The sequence below is a fragment of the Enoplosus armatus genome, chromosome 2 (assembly GCF_043641665.1).
Source record: "Enoplosus armatus isolate fEnoArm2 chromosome 2, fEnoArm2.hap1, whole genome shotgun sequence".
Lineage (NCBI taxonomy): Eukaryota > Metazoa > Chordata > Actinopteri > Centrarchiformes > Enoplosidae > Enoplosus > Enoplosus armatus.
The window spans coordinates 14,605,393-14,629,480 of record NC_092181.1 but is presented as its reverse complement, the minus strand read 5'-3'; the positions used below and the strand labels follow the sequence as shown (position 1 = coordinate 14,629,480).

At 42.3% G+C, this 24,088-nt stretch overlaps 1 protein-coding gene across 1 annotated transcript in view; it reads right to left on the bottom strand.

The window, feature by feature from the left end:
* Positions 1-24,088, bottom strand: part of adgrl3.1 (adhesion G protein-coupled receptor L3.1) — a 78,136-nt gene that overhangs the window by 15,627 nt on the left and 38,421 nt on the right. Inside the window, exons 6-15 of the mRNA XM_070912216.1 lie at positions 21,909-22,331; positions 20,750-20,853; positions 19,638-19,823; positions 18,084-18,122; positions 12,073-12,256; positions 8,030-8,152; positions 7,609-7,814; positions 6,062-6,238; positions 4,873-5,082; positions 59-279 (exon numbers count right to left, since the gene is read on the bottom strand). Of these exons, the coding sequence (XP_070768317.1) occupies positions 59-279; positions 4,873-5,082; positions 6,062-6,238; positions 7,609-7,814; positions 8,030-8,152; positions 12,073-12,256; positions 18,084-18,122; positions 19,638-19,823; positions 20,750-20,853; positions 21,909-22,331 (1,873 nt within the window). The remainder of the gene's footprint in view (positions 1-58; positions 280-4,872; positions 5,083-6,061; positions 6,239-7,608; positions 7,815-8,029; positions 8,153-12,072; positions 12,257-18,083; positions 18,123-19,637; positions 19,824-20,749; positions 20,854-21,908; positions 22,332-24,088) is intronic.

Here is a 24,088-nt window from a genome sequence, read left to right as displayed (position 1 = left end):
GCCCCATCACCCATCTTTCCTTAACGCTACGCTCTCTTCACCACCCCTCGATCCTTACACTCGGTCTGTGCCGTAGCTCCTGTAGTCCACTGCAGCGGAGACGGCCACTATGACAGCAGGCACTCCATATCCTGCCAGGTAGAAGTACTTAGTCCTGGAGTGTTCGCTCTCAAACACCTCTACCAGCATGATGTAGAGCTGCACCCCTTCCAGGAACATCCAGGTGAAGGCTGCCAAGAAGAAGAAATGGAGCAAGGCCGCGAAGACTGCACAGGCAATCTGGTGTGGGAAAGAAAAGATGGAGAGGATTTGAATATACAGTAACACAACCCACAATAACGCTCAGGAAATATTTAATCTGGTGGACATTTGCACTGATGAGTTACAAAGTGGAAAAAAAAGACACAAACACTGCAGGCGATGGGGGTATGAGTCAGACTTAGAATGTAATCATTTAACATATTCACATGAGGAAGGACATGTGAAGGATTAAAAATTGGGCTGCCAATACTGAAATAGACAGGAGAGGGAGAGGATAAGGCAAATAGATATAGAGGGAACTAACAATCATAGTACTCATAATCATAATACTATAACAGCAATTACAGGCAACAAAATCACGTCAAGATAGCAATATTAGTCGAGCCTCCTTCACACTTTACCCCACGTCTACATCTACAAGTTATTCAAGAAGATAATTAAGAAAACATAAGTGACAAGTTGGTGCAGCAGCCTCTGCTGATTGACCACATTTCAAACAAAAGTAGCACAGCACTTTCAAATGGGGCCGAGAGAGAAAGGGAGGGGAGGGTTGTGTTGGTGAGGAGCGAGCGACTTGGCAACACTTGAAAATACAATATGATTTTTCGTCAATGCCAAGGATGAACAAAAATGAGTGGAACTGCTGCAAAAATGACTCAGCAGATTGGTATGAAAGAGACAAAGCACACATAAAATTTGACACATTTTTGAGCTTGGAAAAAGCCAGCTGTAACATCAGTTTAGATACTGAATAGCTGAGGGAAAATTACAGTTTTTATGCCATTACTAGAGCTGAACTGTATGTTTTAAGTGAATAACATGATCAAAATACGGCACAGGTTCTTAATTTAGTTTCTTGTGAAATGGTAATTATCAAATATCAAATAAAAATTTTAACATTGGTACCCACCAGTGGTTATACATTCACATTGAAAGTGAGTGAATGGATTTTAAATCACATTGTTAGTAGCCAGTGAATAGTGACGGATGAAAGGGATGTAAAAGAGTTAGAGAGGCAGATGATAAAATACTTAGAAAACCCTGTGAGAGAGTCTCCTGAATGTAAAAAAGAGAAAAACAGAGCAGCAAAGGATGAGTAGTAGGAAAATCAAAGAGGGGTATCAAACCTAAAACCGCATTAACAATTTAGGCAATAGGATGGGAAGAAAAGAGGGGCGCTTAAGAAAGAGGAAAGAATGAACGGTGAGATCTGGCCCGTCACGTTCATGGCAATGTTCTAATCTAAAGAGTCACTCCTAAATCATTGAATGGGAGAGCTAACAGACAGACTTTTATAATGGAGGGGTTTGCAGCGAGAGACAATTACCTAATGTCTGAGAGACAATGAGTTTAGGGGGCGAGGGAGTCACTCATTTCCATTTCTAATGATCGCACAGTGTAGCTTACACACACACACAAAGACACACACACATGCGCGCACACACACAGGTAAAAAAAAAAAAAAAGGGGGCTGCTTATGCAAAGTCATTTAGTTTTCCTGCTGGAATTACTGGCTTAACCGGCTGCGAGCTAAGTGACGCTGAGGATGTTAATGGAGGTCACAAATAGTCACCAGTAATTAACAGGAGAACGGCACACACACAAATACAGCGGACGCACATACATACAAAGAAACATGATCCCTCCCACACAATCACACACAGACAAAACCCTCAATGTCAAAACACATTCTATCAAATATGTTTTGTCTCTTCATTTGCAATGAGAATTTCTTCTCATTGAACGCTCAGCGGGATGCAAAGACCTGCGGCTGCTCTGAGGTATCTTGAATACTATGGAGGAGATAAAGGATACAGCCCTGAGCACATCCTCCCCCACAGACATACACTCACGATTCAAACAGCTCACAGACAAAGAAAACATAGGCTACCTAGCACAAAGACGTCAACAATGTTGGAAACTGCGTTGTGTACATACATAGTACAGTATGACTATGACAGTACTCGCACACATCGATGTTTCCTAAAGTATATTGATCATATTTGGGTGACCTTGCCCAGAGGAATTAAAGGAAAACGTCTCCTCTCAGAATCTGACCCATACGATTTTTGTGCAAGTGAGGTTTAAAGCCCTAATCCGTGATTGGCGTATTGAATGCAGTCCATATGGATTATACAACATGGGCTGTGGTTGGAATGCAGACCATATGGACTCTGATGATTGAGCCAAAACTGCACTGTGCATCATTAGGGATGGAGCATGACACTGGTTGGCTTGCTGATATGTAAAAATTGCTTCACAAATTGTGACTCTGGGATTTTTAAAACTCTGTAGGGGCAGGGCTATTTCTTATGGGTCCATCATCAGCACCATTGCAGTTTAGGGTGCATTAGTTGTACTGAAAATGCACATCTCTATTCCACATGTAAAAAACACCACAGTAGAAGAACAACACCTGAAATGTACTGTCACAGAAAAAACATTTTTTTAAATTTTATTTAGCTCGTGTAAATTGTATTTTACGTGGAACCAAGATAAGTTCAACCAACCCCCGCTGCCTATACACAAGTACACGCACGAGATAATGTTAGTTCGCTAACAACCCAATACCTTGAGCTGTTACAACATATCTTTTTCCATATATCTGTTGATTTTGTTATTGTTCTTCATCTTCTTCTGAGCTGCGAAAGCTGAGCACATGAGCAGTAGAGGTCATGCATCATTAACCGTAATAGAAAGTCCCAATCTGGTAAGGTTCGGGCAGTGGGAGTGAGAAACAGAGAGTGACCAATTAGGTTTCTAACTATTTAAGTCACTTTTGCCCCTATTTGCACAAGCCTCAATGGCTGCAGAGAGTAGCACCGCTGTTAGATGGAATTCACATTGAGCAACATTTCAACCATCTAGAGTCCAGTTGAGCCAATCAACCTGCTACTCTAAAGAAGGCGTCATTGATACTAGCAGAGGGGCTTGAGAGGTTTGTCCATCACTAATATTACTGCTATGACCATAGAGGTGTAGCGCATGCTGCATTCATGAACAGTTTTTACTTGAGGGTACAGCTGACTCTGAAGCACGAGGATCATTGTATAGTATGTTGCTCGACATTTTGACGCACATAATGACATACAGCCAATTCAGATTGACACAGTGACCCAGAGTTAACCCCAAGGTTGGTGTGAATATCAGCATGCCTTATCTGACCTGGCCTGACCTGCTCATGGTGCTTGCAACATGGTGGTGTATATTGTAAGTGTTTCTACACTGACAATTGAATTCATGTGAAATTTCTATAAATGTACAACTATACTCTACTATAAATCTCTATGTCACATATTGGCAGCATTCATGTAGCGAACATAAATTCTGCTCTTTTCAGTCTCAGAGATACTTGAAAATGTTTGATTGCATAGCATCAACTTTTTATAAGAAGAAGATAAAGAAAATAAGTGTCACCACTTTGCCTGCACTTTCATGATCAATATCCAGAGTAAATATTACAACATCAAAGGGAATTCTATTAACCACACATGGCTGGATTTATACAAGGTAGTTCTACAATTTGATGTGTGCACACATGGGTCTTGTGTGAAACTACTGTTCCTGACAGCACTCTAATGGCCGAATGCAAGTTGAACCCATACTCACTACCCTGCTCCTATGGGCTTTGTTTGTGAAAGTTGTAATGTTATTACAAACATCCCCCTCATAACCAACAGGATTCCCTGGCAAAGGAGATAGACTGCAGCTAGCTGCAGCCTGAGGGGGGAAATGACTAACTGGAGCACAGCATTAATATCAGCTAAGCTATAACAAAGCTAATACACAAGCTTTAATACATTATCTAGCCAATAAGCAAGTCTGTGTAATATGCACTTTGTGTGTTGTAAATCATTTCTGTTGCAACTGGGAACAGACCAAAGACTAGGCAAATTAGTTTTTTTTTTTACTCTTCATATTTATTATATTTAGGTTAATTTGCCATTCAAGAAGTATAACAACCTAACTGTGCAAGTAGCCTAATGTTATAGAAATGTTTTTGTCTCTGCCTTGGTTGGCAATCCTTTCTGCATTAGCCGCAAACTATAATGCACTTAATCTGAGGAGGGCTGTAGCACTCAGTATAGTAATGATTTCATGGAAACGTCAGCATTTGCAGTACAAACAATGCCAGTAAACTCTGTTTCTGTTTTTTCCTTTCACAATTTATGAGAAAAAAAGTTGCATAATCCAGGCTGGTTTGAACACACAGATATGGTTTGTTTAATAGTCACGAAGAGAAACTTCTGTTTTCGATTTATTCTGGGAACGCTGCATGTACCAAATCTTCTGTTTCTTATTCATGTAGTGGCAATGTGGTCAACCACGGACAGCAAGTTAGTAAACATTTCACAATTTGCTCTGCCAACAATGCAGTATGATCAGTGGTATTGGTCAGTGGACAGTTATGCCAAGCCTTCGCCAACACAGCATGACTAAAAAAGCCCATTTTGAAATGGAGCCTGTGTGCAAAATATTTGTTTTTATTTATCCATTTCATTGCTAGTAGTAAAAAGAATATGCATGTGCACATGCTGTAAATTGTACACACACACACACACACACACACACACACACACACACTCACAAAGAAAATCACAGCCTTCTTACCGGTTGATCGGCCCTGTTGATCCCGACCAGGAACAATGACTCAGCGATGAAGAGGCTGATGCAGAGGTTCTTGTGGATGGTGTTGCGGTCACTTTGCAGCCCGCGGAAGAAGCAAAAGGTGAAGATGCAGATAAGTAGGCAAACCAGCGACAACAGGATCCCCACCCATGTGATGACGTCCAGGAGCAGGTCGTGCATGCTGTCTGCTTTCTGTGGGAAGTGCAAGAAAAGAGAGAGACAAGCTTGAGTGGATTATCTAATGGCTTGTTACAGCTACTATATTTATCTATGTTTAGCCTCGGTTTGCTAAAAACATACATGAGTCATAGTGTTGTAACATGAAACATACTGTAGGAACAGACACACATCCCCCCCTCCCCTGACTCGTGAGTCTGGCTGTGTGTCGCTGAACGTTCAGGGCCACAGCGTTACGCTGCGTTGCACAGGTGTGCTGGCTCTATCCATCAGTGTCCTGCAACCTGGCAGGCAGAGCAATGTTCAACATAGCACTGCTGTGATGGATCTACTGCTCAAACCCTCACACTGTGTTCACAAAGGGCTGCCAAGCTAGCTCTGACCATGACCCCTTTAGAAGTAACACACATCCTCTGGCCCAGAGGGAGAGACTGGGTGTCACACAATATCCAGAGTTACAAGAGCCGATTTGTGAGAAGGAACTTGGTCTTAACGTAACAAAAGAGGGAGACAAAAACTACTTATCCCACACACAGCGGGACAATACGTTTGTTATCCGCCGCCCACAGTGGCTCATGGATATCAAAATAAATGAGCCACTTTAAATTTCTGATCTGTCAAATATAATTTTTACGATAAAATAGGACCAGCAGCATTTGTTTCTATGGTAAGTTAAAATGTATCTGTTTTGGTAATCCACAACTCCATAGACTGACTGTTTGAAGTGATTTTTTTATTTTGTCAACCCAATATCATCATCTGGCTTGACGAATCAATTGTAAAAATTTCTCCTGCCAAGTTTGATTACTCAGTGCTGGAGAGTCTGGAGAGTTATAATCTATTTTCCAGATGTTGTGGTCTCCTTCTCTTCCTTCCTCTTTTTTTTAGAATCTGTTGACCAGCCTTGCCAGCCACAGCTAATCAAATGATGAACAACTGACCCTTTGATCCTGCCCAATCCCCCCCCGGCAGGCACGGCAGATTAAACGCCTACCTTGACCTCCACGTGGGCCATGAGCACTGCAAAGCTGGTGAGGTGTGTGCAGGAGCAGCTGGTGTGTGTGCGATTGGTGCCCAGCAGACGACAGTCCTGTGTAGACCAGAATCCCGTCATGGTGCGCTTGGAGTAGCTCCAGAATGAACAGTTGGGATTGAAGTTCTCTTCCGAATGCTAGGGGCCAGGGAGGAGGAGGAGGAGGAGGAAGGGAGAGAGAGAGAGAGAGAGTGAGAGAGAGAAACCGAGACCAAGAGGAAGAAATTGATAGAGAGAGAGGGACAAAGAGGAGGAGGGTTGGGGGAAGCAAGAAGACAGAGAACAGATACTTAGTCATGGGGAGGTGGGAGGTAGAAACATCGAGTGGTGGGAGAGCCAAAAAAAAAGTGAGAAAAATGGTGGGAGGAATTAGTGGAGAAAGGGATGGAGCGGAAGAAACACAGAGAGGGAGTCAAGCACACACAACAACAAAACAACAAACAGAAGGGACAGAATGCGAGAGTGCAGCAACAAATAAACATAGAGCCGTGGCAGGAGGTGACAGTGCTGTGTGTCCGTGCTTGTTGTGTGAGTGTAGGAGCTGCTTGTGTTGTGTAAACTGATGAAGCAGTGTGTGTTGGGTTTGTACAGTTACACTCAAAATGAGCAAGTGAAACAGTGAGGATCTTTCTGTTGCCGACAAGCTGGATCACCAACTGGATCAGCATTTGCTTGTTGAATGAGCAACGCAATGCATTGAGCACCACAATTCGTACAGTGTGAAGCAAATGTGGAATTATACCCTAATTCAGTCTGTAATTATTGTTAATACCAGAGCAGTTCTCATGCCCTTTGGGGTAGGTCCACAAGTCTTGATTATAATTAAACATTCAAGCTGCGTGGCTCTCTCTGTTATATTCTTAAAACATGAGTGAATGTTGTTGCTTTTAATTTCTGACAGTCTCAAATCTAGAGTATACAGCTCTGGTTATTACCATTTACAGTTTGGATAGGGCTTCTGTTCTGTTCTGTCAATATATCTCATGAAAAGACCAGAACCAACTATGCATTAGTACATTTCTCAATACTTTGCAACTTCCCCAGTCTGTCTGTGGTACTCAGGCCCAAATCGTTCCTCCTGAAGACAAAAATCTTTAAAAACAAGTCACAAATGTATAGTTTCCTTTTTAAAAACGCTAAACACTAAAACAACTGGGCACTGTTAGCAAACATTCAAACAGAGGGAAATTGCTGGGAACTTTCAGCTGTGGATTAACACACATTTGGTGCTCTAGTAAGTATTTATAGCACCAGAACGGTAAAGTAAACTACAGTGCCCACTACAGTGGAGGTCAATAGCACAGAGGAATAAAGTATTTCAAGCTTCAACAATACTTTTTAGTAGGTTTAACTCGTTGTTGGTTTTGGTCTCTTCATGGAATTTATTAATAAAACACAGAATATCACTAGCCTTATCCTTTAACCTCTATGTCTGTCCCATTATCCCACAGCAAGTTCTTTTTTTATTGTTGACAAAAAAAGAAGTCATCACCTTGCACCTTTCTTACCTGCAGGTGTTTGACAGTGAAGACCACTGGCTCAGACAGGTAAACCTTATTGCTCTCCTTGTTAATGGATGCCGTGATGACCGGGGAGTTGACGATAACAGAGTAATTAGGGTAGACCGCCTCGCTGCTCAGTCTAACGCTTGCATTCTCTGTGGACAGGTAGGAGCCCAAGTTCCTGTACAGGACAAAGGCCATCCTGATCTCGCCTGTAAGAAGACACACGGGAACATGGAGGAGGTGCACTCGACAATTGTTGGCTTAAACTGTGGTGACAGAAATAGACGGTTGGATGTGAGAAAGAGCGAGAGATTGCAAGTCGTAACAAAAGAGAGATAGAGAGAGAGAGAGAGAGAGAGAGAGAGGGTTCATAGACTGCATAGTGGGAGTGAGAGGAAGAGAGAATGTGAGATTTCTCTTCTACCGTTTCGGCCGTGCTGTTTGAGAGTGCTGGCTGACAGCTGGATGGAGTTTCCATGTAGCTCTGACTGAGGGAATGTCAGGTCTGCTAGGTTCCCATCCGTGCTCAGTCTGGCCACTTCCAGCTCTGGAACACACACACATGAACACACACCCTAATGTCAAGTCATAGCATAGCACGTTACATCAGGTTTGTTTTGCAGCCTCTTGTAATAACCATGTTTTCTCACTAAGTGCTTCACAGCCGAACGCAGGCATGAATCCTGCAGCAGTTTCTTCTAAACAAAGAAAATGAAAAAACCTGACACGCATCGAAGTGAAATAACTTGGATTTTTATACTAAAAAAGGCAACAATGTCTCCAGGCAACTGGGTCCAACACATTGAGGTAGATAATCCAGCCTCTCTCTTGCATTGTGGGAATCTAATTTCACCATCCAGGTTTGTTAGCACATTGCCGATTACGGCTGTGTAATGTATTAGATAAAGTTTCTAATTAAGGACTAATTATACCTTTGGTGTATCGCTATCTTGTGCTTCTGAGTGATTTGGTGATTTAGACACTGCTTTCATGGTGAAAACAGCTCCCTGATCAAATAAACAACACAAGGACATGCTCAGATGGAAACTAGAGTGGAAGAGGAGGTGGAGTGGGAGAAGAGGGTGAAAGGAAAGGAAGTTGAGGAGGTCAGGGAGAAGTGGTGGAAAGAGGTGAAAAAAAAAGTAAAGAGGGTAGTCAGAGGAGCAGAATGGATGAGAGATGGGAAACGAGCAGATACGTTGAGAGGAGAGGACTAGAGTGGTGATAGGCAGAACGAATAGATGGGGCACAAAGGCAAGAGATACTAAGGTCTGGGAGAGAGGAAATGGAGGCAGAGTGAGGCAGGCAGACATAAACACAGACACCGATATGCAAATACTGGCAGAAAGAAAGAGAAACACTGGTTCCTCACTTGCACAAGAGCCAAACTAAACATTCAAGCTATGTACACACACACACACATTAACACACTGACCCACCCACACACATGCACATACATGTACACACACACACACACACACACACACATCCACACCCACACACAGTGGCGGGATATCAAAACACGCTGAGTCTAATCTAATTAAAGCATCCTTGTCATGACAATCCTCCTCCCAAGAAACACACTTGTTCATTATCGTTATCACACGCGCACGCTGTTACCGCTGTGTTATCCCTTCAAATCACTGTTTTGGTTCTAATAATAACACTATTTATTCATCTGCCTAATACTGCGCCGCATAGTCACACACACACAATCTCACACAACAATATCACCTACAGTAGCTGCAGTGGCTTCTTTAATATGCGTCATTCAAATAATTTATTCCTGCCGCTCACTCTCCTCTGAAAGACTCGTTAAAAAGAAGGGGGGGGGGGGGGGGGGGGGGGCTTAAAAAGTGCAATGAGGAGAGTAGAGAGGGAGGAGATGGAGAGAGAGAGAGAGAGAGAGAGAGTGAAGCCAGGATGGAAGAAGAGAAAGAGAGATGAGAGGCGGCATCGGGCCGGTTATGAATAAAGGGAAGAGATAATCACGGTGGATCTGCCCACTGGATTAGCTGGGAGGGAAGATTAACAGCACAAAAAGGAGAGGAATGCGGAGACAAATTTTTCCACAAAAAGATGATTTCCTGTTTTAAGTTCTTCAGAGATGTGGCAGCCTACATCTTGATGACTGTTTATGTAACCATATGTATGCGGTGCGCTCGAGAAGGGAAATAAGAATTGGAGGAAATTATGTGAGGTGAAATGGTGTAGAATTGCAGTCGTTGGGATGAACTGTTGTACTTAAACAAGACAAAGTCATGTTGTACGGACTGACTTTGTGGAATCTGTCTCTACTGTCTGTCTGTGATAAGAAAAAATTGTATCACCACATCGTGTGACTTAAATAGCTGTGATTTTATTGCTTGCTGATGTGAAAGTGAGCAAAATAAACCCCTCAGAGCATCATTTGACATTCCACCACAATCATCCCCCTCAAGCCACTTTTCATCTCTGACTGGGTAACATAGAAGCACAGTGAATCCTAGTAATGGGGAGATGATGTGTAGGAAATTTTGAAATATCAAATCAAAAGGGGAGTAAACAGGAGGATTATCAAGGGAAACATAAGTGAGTGCAACTCACTGGTCTGGGTGCAGATGAAACGAAGGCTCACAGATATATCATCATCTGAAGGCATGAAAAGCAAAAGAGGGTTTTCTGCCTTATTCCATGGCCCGATGATGAGAGGATCAGTGAGAGAAGATGAGAAGAGATGATGGAAGGAGGAGAAAGAGAGAGGAGAGTGGTGTGCACAACGCCATAATAACTAGCTTTGTTCTGCTTTGTCAATTCCGCCTACAAGTGGAGGGAAGGAAATACGGAAAAAATAAATAAATAAAAATGATTGTCTCTGGCAAACAATTCATCCCTGCTTTAGAAGAATCAAGGCCAGTTTTTCTTTTCTCCCTGCATTTCGTTAGGTTGGGTCTCTGTGGACTTGACCCTTCAAAGCCTCTCACGCAACAACCTGGACCTCTTCATCATGACCTCTTTTTGACAGCTTTACAAGCCTACTCAGCTGTTTTTATTGTTGGGTTTTTTTGTGCGTCTATACGGACGTTTATGGAGCCAGTCAGGTATTAAGGGTAAACGTTTTGATAATATTTTACCACAAATTGGTCATTTAAAGGCTGTGTTTTGTTGTGAAATTACTCAATACATTCCCTCACATTCATATGGTTGTTATTGTATTCACTCCATTTGCCCTTGCCGCACTTTTTTTTTGTTTGTTTCAGTAGTTTCTCTTGTACTCTTGCTGGTCAGCTTTGGCTGCAAGCTGCACACATGCTGGTGTGCAAAATAAACAGTTTTATATATATATATATATATAAAATAGATAACAGATTTCTCTTTTATTTCTGTTTTGTTTATTCATGCACACAAATTATTAATTGGACAGAGTGGTTTATCAAGTAGCACAAACAAAAATGATTAAATATTTTACACTCAGGAGTCAGTCTGAATTTCTTAAAGTCCTGTCTAGTGGGAGCTACATGAAACTACAGTGCAACATTAACAAGCACATCTTCATCTACAACCCCCCATCTTATTTTTTTTCTTTTAGAACCCCTTAAAAACAGATAATATGACAAATATATGAACACATAATGCTGTATACAATATTATAGTGGTGTTAAATACGCCAGATTTTTACCAAGGTATCGTTGGCTACCTGTCCAAAAAGTCAGTATAAAAGTATTTCATATTCTTGTCACTGTAACTTATGTATCATGCAATTAGGCAATAGTTTAGCCAGTCATGTGTAGTCCAGGTGCTGTTTAGTTCACCTTGCAGCTCAGATTCATGCGCACAAACTACAAACTAATCTTACATACGTTTCTCTCAATAGCATTATTCTGCCCTACCTCCATTCATGTCTACTCATGTCCATTCACATGTACAGAACGTATGTGTGTGTGTGTGTAATTGCAGACATGAAAGATGATGTTATTTTTTCACGAACTTGGAAGTTAGATGGTATACTTTGTTTCTCGTTTGTATTATAAAACATAGATCTGAGGCAGCGGGCTCAGTAATGCCTGCTGTCAGCGTTGCCTCTTACAATGATATTACATCATATTCTTAGATCTTTAGCAGCCTGAGCTGGTTTACGTTGTCATAAGATCTATAAAAGAAAAAAAAAATAGTGAAATCTAAGAACCACATTTCAGCCAAAATAAGGGCGCGTTCTAGAAATTCTTACCTCCATTACATCATATTCAGGTAAAGTCAACAGATCGCAAAAATGCTTTTGTTCCAGCCGAGCCATACTTTGCACTCCTCCAGCTCAACACCTAAGACATGCCCACTGCAGCCACAGCCTCCAACACTTGGCCACTGTGTAGCTGCACCAGAGCAAATGCAGGTTAAGTGCCTTGCTTGAGGGCATCTCAACAGGCTCCTTGACAGCTGCAGGGTCCAGCTGAGTTTGGAGGACGGGAAGGAACCAACAAATGTACTCACGGATGTTGTCAGTGGTCTCCTGCACAGTGTCAGTCTTGAGGAGGTTGTCAGCTAACATAAAAGCTCCGGTCTCCACAGTGTCGAGGAGCAGAGTGGCCGAGTGCAGCTGCTCGCTGGTGGGCAGCTCTCTCCACGCTGTCTGGGCTCGTGGCTGCAGCAAATTATTCACAGTCTCCACCATAGCCTGGGGCAGCAGCAGAAACACAGAGGTCACATGGAGGAAGCCAATGCTAACACTTTTTTTTATCACTTTCAGTCAATGATGCTAATGTGAAAATTAATGCAAATCCATTCATAGTGCAAATAACATTGCAACACCATAACTACTGAAGACAGCAGTCAGTGGGATGCAACAGTGAGAATGCAGTGGCTTTTCATTTATCATGAAGATAAATCATGACAACAAAAAAATGTTAACGATGCAAATGTGGCATTCCCATGCAGACATAAAGGCAAAGGCAAAAAAGACAGAAGCTGTTAAATAAAAAGTATATTTCCAAAGTTGTAGTCCACACTTTTTAATGTTCATCACCCCCCCCCCCCCAAAAAAAAATCTCTTCATAAAAGGATGTTGTGATAGAAAATCCATCACAGATGTTCTGAAAATCATGCTAAGCTAATTAGCTGATTGCAATCACCATGTGTCTACACCCCCAAACCTGGTTCATTTTTTTTTCTCTTTTTTTTTATAAAAGCAACAGTCTTATCTTTGAGTTGGAAAACTTGCGCTTGAGGGTCTGAGAAGAAATTAGAGTTTTATCAGATAATGTCTGCTGGGTCATATCCAGCCGTGCAGAACAGTTCTGAATCCAAAAATATTACCAAACGGAGGAGAGTTGGCTCACATAGATGAAATGTTACTTATAAACAATACTTATTTTGTCTCCAGCTCACATTCCTTTATGCTCTTAAGAATTCACCTCCTCATTTTCAGACATGAGCACCACACATTTTTAAAAGACCCTGGGAGAGATACAGAAACAGAGAGAAAAGAGAGCCGGTGGAGAGAGAGGGGGGGAGAAGAAGGGGGGAGCCATGGGAGAGCGATAAAACAGTCCAGTGAGTCCATGGTGACAGGCGTCCGCTGGGAACAAGGGAGGCAGAAAAGCGAATACAGGTGCTATCAAACACGCACATCTCACACTCCCGTCCGTCTCTTTATTTTCTCTTTCTCTTGCTTTGACTGTAAACCACCCTTTCCACACTCCCATCCCTCACATATCTCTCGCTCTTTCAATGAGTCTCTCTCTTGAGGAAGGTGGATGGAGAAAAAAAATGGAAAAAGGAACACAGGTGCCATTATATAAGCAAAGGGGGTCTCCAGTTGGGAATTGCAAGGGCAGGGAGGAAGAGTGAGAGACATCAGTTTATTGGCATTCACACATCAACCATTTGACTTCCTCCCTGCCCCTTTCACCCAGGGTTAGGGAGAAGTGAGAGACCAGGAGAGAGGAGGGGAGACAGCAACAGCGGTTGTCGATAAGTAAAGAGTGTGTTTTTGTGTGTGTGTGCAATGGGTAGGGAAAGCGCCCTAGATAGAAAAACACTGTAGATGATGACTAATGTGAGTGTTGATGGCATGTGCTACAAAACGTGCAGTTGGCCTCTGGGATTAGAGCTAATCCTACCTGTTTATTTTGGGGGTGTGATATCCACATGTAGATACAGCATATCACACACATGAAATGGATGCTTAGCCAACAAGCTAATATGATAATATTATGTCCTTTTTTAGCGCTAGCAGCTAATTAGCTGGGATGCATATCGGATGAGTTTGGGAGGGCTACATGTAAACAAAAACTAATTAATCCACTGCTTCAGCAAACAACCAGAATAAGCAGGAGTGGATATGAAGCACACACATGCATACTCATACACCCGCAAATCTGTTTCCATCTCCATCGTTTGATTGACTGTGACGGAGGATTACAAGCACCAATACTTTATTACAACTAACATTGTAGACACCAAAGTGATGATTTGGGAACACAACGACAAGTCAGAGGGAGCCGGAAACACGAGTGGTCAGAAAATCTGAGAGTGGTCAGAGTGATCTTGGCATCCTCCTAGATCATCTCTAAAACTATTTTGGCGTCTCTGGCTTGGCTCCCACATGGTTGAAATCTTTCTGGAAGAACACTGTGTGTTCTGATGTGAAGTATGGAGTACCTCAGGGCTCTGTTCTTGGCCCTCTGCTTTTCTCTTTTCATATATCAACAGTTTTATAATGATTCTAGCTGCTGTTTTGTATCATTGTAATTTGCATGCATATTGTTGTGATAGATCTCCTTGTGCACATGGAAGGGGTTTGTGATTCTTTAAACTCTTATCTGATATTTTATAGGCAAATAAATAACATCAATTAATTAATCGTAAAAAAAATAATTGACAGATGAATCGATAATAAAAATAATCATTAGTTGAAGCCCTCAAACAAGCCAACAGTTTATCCAGATTATCTGAAGCACTTTATTAGGAGGTAAAACTGAAAGTGAGCATACCCAAACATTTGGTAACAATCCCACATTGCACAGGAAAACAAACAGTGTGCTCTAAGTCTATGGTAAGTGTGATGGATGTCTGGCACAGAGAAGACAATACGGTAATAATTTTACGATTTGCCTTTGTTATCTCGTCCAAATGGCTTTGTCTAATCTGGGGATTTGATTAAAACCTGCATAATCATCTAACAACTTGTATTTCTTTGTTGGACATTAGCAATGTTGCTGCATTCCCAGATCTCTGCAATTAACTTGGTGAGTACAATTATCACTGATAGGAATGACAGCCAAAACTACAAAAATAGGACCCAAGTTGTATGACAACAGAATTTCCGTTTAACTGCTTGTATTGTGGAAATAACACTTTCTCTGTGGTCCTAGAGCTGTATTGTGTGTGTGTGTATGAATGAGTCCATATGCACTGACATATGCATGCCATACATACAATGTGGCGGTGCATTTGTTTCATGTGCAGGTATGTGTGTTTGCATAGCGTATGGGATGCATGCGTGCTCATGTGAGTGTTGGCATTAAAACGTGTGTGTGTTTGAGGGTGTGCACAAGGGGCTGGGAGAAGCATTGCAGTGCATCATTCTGCTCCACTTGCTATACAGTAGCAGTCCAGGCAGCAGAGAGAGGCAGAGGAGAGGATGCTCTGTGGGCACAGCAGATATGACAGCAGTGGCACTGCTCTCCATTCACTCACGCTGGTGGTGCTGCTCCCAAATGCTCACTTTGATGTGCTTCAGATAACCCCCCTTTTCTACTCTCATTAAACTTTTCATTGCTTTTTATTGAACTTTTGATTATCTTGCATTTTCAATTTCATATAATTTTTTCATTGAAATTTAATTCGCTGGCGCAGAGATTGCATCTGTAGAGGAGAGAGATAGGTAAGGAGAAGAAGGGGTGTGATTTCCTTGAGGTCCAGACATCTACACATCAGAAACTCAAAGATGGATGTGTGTGTGTGTGTGTGTGTGTGTGTGTGTGTGGGTGTGTGTGTGGATGTGCCTGTAAGCTCTGGTGCCGTTGGTGACATTTCTATCCGCACAAGTATGAGGACTTGAGGGCTAAAATGGAGACAGGTTTTTTAGGGGTCTTCAAAGAGGGGAGAGACTCTGCAGAGACAGATAAGGGTGTCGTTTGTGTGTGTGTGTGTGTGTGTGTGTGTGACTATGTATTACAGGGTATGCACGTGCATGTGTGTGCACGTACAAACAGCGTGCACGCACACACACACACACACACACACACACACACACCAGTAAATGGGGCAGAAGTGAAATGCTTTGAAGCGTTGGGGTAATCCAGCGTAAACAGCAGCGGCAAGACAGACTAGAGCTGGGCTGTTCTACTACTCCCAGCTACGCAAGGGGAACGCGGGTACACGCACAGGCTCATGTGCATGGATGTACAGTATGTGTACACTCACGCACAGTAGGACACATTGGGCTCGTGGCTGCAGCAAATTATTAATTCCCAAAAATGTTGGGATGTTAGAAGCATGGAAAGGGGTGAGAGAAGAGGAAAGAATGGAATTTTTTTCTTTTACTCGCTTGGCTGGGCTCCGAGAAAGTGCATGTTTTGAAAATGTTTTCATCAGAGAAGCAGGCTTATCTGTCAGTTGTTGTTGGAGTTTGTCTTCCCTGACAGGATGAGTTTGCAGCTAAATCAGGCTTTAAATTCACAGCATGCCGTGTTCTGACCCGCCATCCATAAATAGAGGGCAAATTAGACATTGTCATTGAGCATCACTGTCTCCTCGCTGCCCCCTTTATTGTTTTTCTCTTTCTCTCACGTTCCATTTCTGTTTCTGTGAATCTCTTTTCTTCTGTTTAATTTCTTCCCGCCCTGTCCCCCCCATCTTCCTCTCTCTTTCTCAGTCTACCTTGCAGACTCTACCTCGCTCCATCAATCCACCCTACAGCATCAAAGCCTCTCCACACCACCAACTTCATCATGAATAAATTGCCAATTTAGTATACATGAAACGAGTCCCCAGTTCCCCAAACGAAGTGAGAGAGGAGGAGGGATGAAGTGAGGGGGAGAGAGAAAGAGAGAGAGAGAGAGACAGAGAGAGAGAATTCAATTATTTTTTGTCTCTATTAGGAACCCAAACCTCCTGCCCACTCTCCTCACTTGGCAATTAGTGCTGTAGATAATTAACGAGGAGAGGGCAGCACCACACCACATCCCTAATCACGCACATTTCTATCTGGCGGAGTAAGGGACTGTTGGTATAATTTTGTTTCACATTACTAAGGCTAATTATATAATCGATCACTCCCAGCCCCCTGCAGTACCCAAGGTGTGTGGTGGAACATTTTTGATTTTAACCTGTAACTAGCTGTCTGAAAGCAGCCACTCTTTCAAATGTTGCATTTATTGGATTAAGGAGACACATCAAAATGGCTGACTGTTTTGATGTGACGGCATAAGATCATTGTTGAAAAAATATTTATATATTTGCAGCGTGCGTGCGTGCGAGTGTGTGTGTGTGTGTCAGCTTGCATATATTCCTAAGCCATGTTCTATGATGTGACATTGCTGACTGGTGCTGACGTTAAGACTTTTTCAGGGGAGAGTGGAAAAAAGCCTGCATCAGGAGAAAAAGAGCTAGCCCATCAAGGGTGTGTGTGTGTGTGTGTGTGTGTGTGTGTGTGTGTGTCGGAGGATGCAGAGAGAGAAAAAGAGAGACTCTGCAGTCTATCTACAGCACATGGATGAGGAAGGTGGGGTCCTTTGATGTTCTGAATAGTGATTTTAGCTGACCAGAAACATGTCTAAATGAAGTTGAATTTTCAGTTCACGGGGGTGAGCCCATGGCATCAACACGAACAAACATCAGTACAAGCAGACAAATAAATTAATAATGAGCCACAAACACAAGGTGGTATTATTTTGAAGGCAGTGAGTCCGTGACCAAGCAATATGCAACAGAATATCCATCACACTCAGTTCTTCTACTATTGATACAGCAGCTGAGAGGACATTTCATTGAATGGAGATGGATAGCGAGTCATTTGGTTCCAGGCAGGCCTGTTTACAATTCTGCAGACAGAACTGCAAAATAGATGAGCTATTATTGATATTGATCATGGCCTCTTATCAGTGCCATTGATTCTGAATGCAAAAAAAAAGAAAAAAAAAAGAAATTGAAAACAAAAGAATGGCAGCGAACCCTTTGAGGAGACTAAAACTTTTGTTAGCAGACACCAGTGGATGGTTACCAATGCGATTCTGATGCACACTGTAGTTCAGGACCAGAAGAGACATTAATGACCGCCCTCTTCAAAGGGTTAGATGCAACTCATAAGACAAATGCTGCAACACAGAATTAGAATTCTACGTAGAGCGTTGTAATGTGTGATCACACACACACACACACACACACACACAAGCTGGTTTTGGGGATTACATGCTGAGTGTGAAAATAAAACACACTGAAAAAAGAAAGTGGGACTACGGTGTGGCAAAGTAATCAACAATACCAGGAAGCGGAAATACCTGTGTGAAAAACCTGCAGGACCTTTCTCTCTTCTGAAGCTGCAAATTCAAACAATTCAGCTGTTAGCGATATAACACCTTTCCATCACACACACACACACACACACACACACACACAAAGACAGTCACACCCACTTAATTAACATTGCTAAAAAAGACTTCTGTGGCTGAAATATATTGATATTCTTATATTCTTATTCCTTCTTGCCTCTGTCTCTATTCCTTTCTCCTTTTCTTCCAGATTGTTTTCATAATTTCCTCTGTTCCTCCATTTCCTTTCACTGACTCTCTGCATCTACCGTCAAGTGAATTGATGGCATTAATTACGATGCCACTTGTGCGTGATTGGTCATATTCGATTTCCTAACAAGAATTAGCATAATAAGCCGGCATATTACTCAATTAGGTACATATAATTGGGTCATTATTGAAAATAGGAGGAATGCTTTTCTTCTTGTTTTCTACAAATTCAACCTTTAACAGGCCATTTGGTCAACAGCAAAACACATATTAATTGAATCCACTTTCACATGCTCCAGTATGTATTCACTTCACTTGTGTTACTGGATTACATAGAGGGAGCACAGGAGATGAAGAGAGAAGAGTGTGATAGTGTGACAAAAAGAGCGAAAATGAAGCAGATCCAGTGACTCAGAGGCTAAAGCTGAGAAGGAAAAACAAGCCAGCGACTGTATAAGAGGTGGCACCAGCTGTCAATCTGGCTGCTAAACCCCGCCTATCACTGTTGACCTCCGCAGAGACAATCAAGAAACAGTCCGCCATAAAGTCAGTCTGTCAATTAGCCAGCCAAGCCGGCCAGTCAGCCATTCCCCAATGATTTAACTCACTTTAATTGAATGCTTACTTGAACAAAGTACAGAACTTAATTCTTTCCTTGTCTACCGTAGTAGTAAAACAGATCCTTTGCATACTCAGGATCGAGTTTCCATTAATGTAACCCTGAAGTAAGCACTCAAGCCAGCTTGTCGACAGCATCTTCGTAGCCGTAGCTCAAAGACTGAAGTTCATTAAACAATGAGCTGTGACGTAAAACGTGTCCCAAGCCTGTTTTCATCTCAAGTACTGTATGTTTTAATGAGAATAACTCCCAGGGCGAGACAGAGTTTTATTAAATTTCAGTCCTGATCTGGAAAGAGTTGAGGAATCCTGCCAAAGACTAAAAGCAGTTATCTATCACCCACAATGTTGAGCAAAACTTGCTACGAAGACCCACACACAGAAGAGGATAAAATAATGTCTAAAAGCAGCTATTTATCATCTGGAACTCTACAGTGTTATGTATGGTTTTTCATCAAACTCTGCACGCAGAGACTTTTCTAACCCCTGAAGAATGAGTGTAAGACAAAAACACTAACCACCAACGCTATTCATCTTACTGTTAACTTGAAAGAGTCCCTCTATCTGTTCCCTTCTCTCTCTCTCATCCCTCTTTCTCTTAATCTACCTTGCATCCTTTCTCATACCAGTGCCTGCAAGAAAATCATTAATCTCACTCAATCACTCACTATACATTGACCTCAGGGGCTGCATTACCTTGGTGAGGCTGCGGGCAGCGCTGTCCTTGCCCCCGGGGGTGAGGTTTCTGAGCTGGACGTCCAGCAGTTCGACCAGTTGGGCCATGGCCCGCACTGTAGATGGCACATCGCCAGGACGCAGAAGTCCTTTGGTCTGCTCTGCCAGCTCCCTGGCCACGATTGCTGCTGTCTCGCCCGAACGGAGCTGGGAGCCAAACAGGGTGACGGAGGCGGAGAGAGGAATAAAGTGAAAGAATGAGAGAGATGGATGGAAGCAAAAAAAAAAAAGAAAAAGTCAGATGAGGTGAGAAGTGAAGGGAAAGTTGGGAAGTGGAGAGAAGGTTAGTGAGAACGTGAAGAAGACAGTGGGAGGGAGGAGAGAGAAGAGTACAGCGAAAGACAGATGGAAAAATGAAAGGACAGGAGAGGAAGGGCAGAGAGGTTAAGGACGGATGGAGTGAGAGAAGTAAATGTGGAGGAATGGAGGTGAGCAAGACAAGAACAAGGATGTGATGGAGGAGCATAAAGAGGACAAGAGGGATAAAGTTATTGAAAGAGGCAAGAGGAAGTCAGCGTTGCGTTTCCAGCACCTTACAACTGTTATCATAAAAACATTTACAAATACTTTACAGAAAGATGTCCCAGTTTAGCACCTCTGCTGCCATGCTGATTTAACAGGCACCATTCTCCCCATGTTTTGAAAAGCCTTAAAGCCTTGCAGCACATGTAAGAACAGACACAAAGCAATAAATTGAAATAGCAGGAAGTTGTGATAACTGGGGAAGCACCAGAATAAAAGTATCTGTAAGAGTCAAACACAGTAATGTTCTCCATGCAAAAGCAATGCATTCTTTGCAAATTAGCCTATCATGACGCCTATTATGATGTTGGCACAGTGTGAGTGAATGACCTTATCGGACATTTCCATTCCCCTACAGCTATAGAGAATCTCTAAGATCTCAAACACGAGTTAAGGTTAACAAATGAAGATGGATACGTGGCCTATATCTTCCCCTGTGGTCAGTGCGTCTTCATGCGTGAGAAATTGCTCCAGGACTATATCCATAACACATACCCTTAAACTAGGGCTCGGTGGGAGGCACGAGGGCCTGCTGAAGCATTCAGACTTACTTTCTGCATGATGTGGTTGACCCAGGGCGACGTGCAGTTGCTGAGGTCAGGGCCTTGGGGATCCCAGTAGCCCAAATGGGCCACGCACACGTATGTGGCCACGCCTGCAAGACAAGCAAAACAAACAGGGTAAGACAGCGCTGACATTCACCAGGAGACACGAAGACTCTTGAGGTGCCTGGGGTTCACTGAGCAGTCAGTGTGTGCGTCTGTGTGTGCATGGATGGTAGTTGGAGGATAGAAGAATCATCCTGGTCATGTGAACTAATTGATTAAAATAGGAGAATTTGTCCTCAAGAAGTGTGCATGTGTGCGTGTTGTGAGATTCATACTATTCAATTCAATTTTATTTATATAGCGCCAAATCACAACAAAAGGCATCTCATGACACTTTGTGGCTACAACTCCACTACGCTTTCAGAGGGAATTGTATATGTTGTAATGTATATGTTTACCTTTTAACAGTCCCTATTCCGTTTTCAGACCCATTACCCATTATCTTATTGCTCTCCTCTTACTGTTCGATCACCCCTTGAACTTAAAAAGGGTGATCGAACATTTAACGTTGCTGTAGAAAAGTTTATCCCTCACTGTCCTTTACACTGCCACTTTAACATCTTGTGATCTTTTTTGTGTGTGTGTGTGTGTGTATTACACTAAAATAATGTGTCTATTTATTTTCATTTGAATCATTTAATTGTCAATGCACGTCAAGTATTTATTGAAAACAACAAATGTTTACCAACGTACTTAAAAGGGAAATTTTAAATACAATTAATCAATTCTAATTATAACAAATAATTACGTTTTCATGTTCCCTGTAATGCTGATTAGTTTACAGGGCAAGGTTTCACATGCAAACACACATAATGCTCAATACTACTAGCCAGTGGCATGTGGAGTACATAAAACCGCAACAACATTATTGTATTTAATCATGGTATTGATGCTTTTTTTAAGCAAAGGATGGTAAATGTTTCCACCTTTGCAGATGAAAGAATGGAGGAGATAAAAGAGCAAACACTTGTAATGTAATAACAACATAGAGAAAGACACATTGCACTGGAAAAGGCTTTCACACACATTCTAACCAACCATATAGTGGTCCTACCACGCCTCTATACATTCTTGTATCCACCCACCCATGCAGCTTACTTACCCAGTGTCCCTACAGGGCAGGGCAGCTTGGCTGTCTGGCCTTGCTGTGTCCGGGGCCACGATATGTCAGCTGTCACCCTTGGACTGCAGAAGTCTTGGGGAGGCAGGGCAGGAGGCTGTGGGACTGCTGGAGGGACCGGCACCGGAGGGGAGCGTCCTCCAGCTTTCTGGTTGGTGTCTGGAATCTGGTTGGTGTCAGATGACGAGCCACCGGCAGGAACCAGGACAGACTGGCGAACCGTGGTGGTGGTCCGATAGCGCTGGCCGGGGGAGGTGGTGAGGAGAGGCCGTGGGGTGGTGTAGTAGGGAGGAGAACGGGTGGTGGTGGTGCGGCCGGTAGATGAAGAGGAGGAACCTCCGCCACTAACTGGACCTCCTCCTCCGCCTCCTCGGTTGGGAGGGATCATGGGAGGTGGGCGATAGTCTGAACAGAAATGAGAAAGAGACAGGGTTTAAATTCACAAAAACACAGCGCATGGATTCTTAAACTAAGAGCCAGAGCTTTATGTCAGTACAAGAGTTCAAAAAGTATTCCCAGGATGAAAAAGTAAGAATAACAGTGTTAAAAAAAACATATCGGCACCAAGTGATGTGAGCAATGGCTTACAAGTGTAAATAATATTATAGTGACAGACACTAACACATTTGCAGGCATTCATTTACACAGCTCTAAATAGCTTTGACAGGGAGTAGCTCATGTTTCTGATGACTTCTCAACGTTAGTGTTTCATCCTTAGTCAATGTAGTCATATGCCAGATCTCTGTGGGGCTTTTTTTCTTTCTCAGTTACTCCAAAGTTCAGGACATGTTTCCAAACAATTCAACCAGCAACAGTTATTACAGAACAACATGAATGTGTGTGCTAAAGTGGTACAATAATTGCAATAATGTCCAAGCAAGACCGACAATTGGTTTGTCCTGCAAACATGCACAAGGTTGCACCGGTCCCATAGGTCTTTCCTATGGGACTGGTGCATAGTGGAGGTTCTTGCTGCCTAACCTGGCAGAAAAAAAACATTCTCTCAGTGTCATGCATGATTCATAACACCATGACATCACGAGAGGCAGAAAGGCCACTTAAATGCATATGACACACTCTTTTATTGTCAATATTTCATTGTAAAAAGGCTCAATTATTCACATTGACCCTGTTCAGGGGACAGAAATAAAGAATGAATGGATGAGATGATGGGAAGAGAGAGGAAGAGAGCATGTGTTTGTGAAGTGGTACAGTGTCCTCTTGTGAACATACTATACCAGTGTGTCTCACACTATCAGCTAACCCCCCCATTGCTTTCAACGCCACTTTGCTTTTCGTGGCACAAATCAATATGGCAGGATGGAAATTTTGGTAGAGGGAAATAATTATTTACAGTTTTCCATCATTTTCCATTTGAATTATTCTATCAGTCTCAAGTCATTTGGATTTGTCATTATGTGCAATACGGCAAACAGGTGGAGCCCATTATCTAAAGCCACGTCTTCACTTAGAAACATTCTTTAACAAAGCAGGAAACAGCTTTGTCTCTCACTGTGAATACTTCTATTATACAGCTGAGACTGCCTAAACACATTGAAGTAGAAAACATGTAAATTATAAGAATATCTTGTGTAAATGTGTAATTACGGAAAACAAACCCACCACAGTGTATTAAGTTTGAACCTACAGAGGTTTTGTATACTATATACTTTTGCACCTGGTTCTTCTAGATACAACTACAACTGAGTACTTATGCCAAATCAACACAGCACACTGCATATACTTTTTCTTCCTGTTAAAATTCCATAGTGTGTGGATTTCTTGAAGTACACATAAAGGCAAGCACGCACACAAACAAACATAAACACAGAGACAGCTCTACCAGATCACAAAACTACTCAAATATGAATTCTAGCAATTTTATGTTATGCCACTTTTACAAGAGAAATATATATTCATCATAATCTCAGTTTCCATGCTAAGTCTGGCTGAAAATATCTCCTACACACAAACCTTTCAGTGAAATACTGCAGAGAAAGCTGGACCTGGCCGAACTTGCCTTAAAAGATTTTCCTCACCACCTCCACGCCAACCAGCAACTATGAGTAAGATTTATTTTTCTCTGAAGAGTGTGCAATATACCGACACCACACTACATGATTTCTGGGTAATGGAGTCCTTCAAGCTCTCAAAAAAGTCAG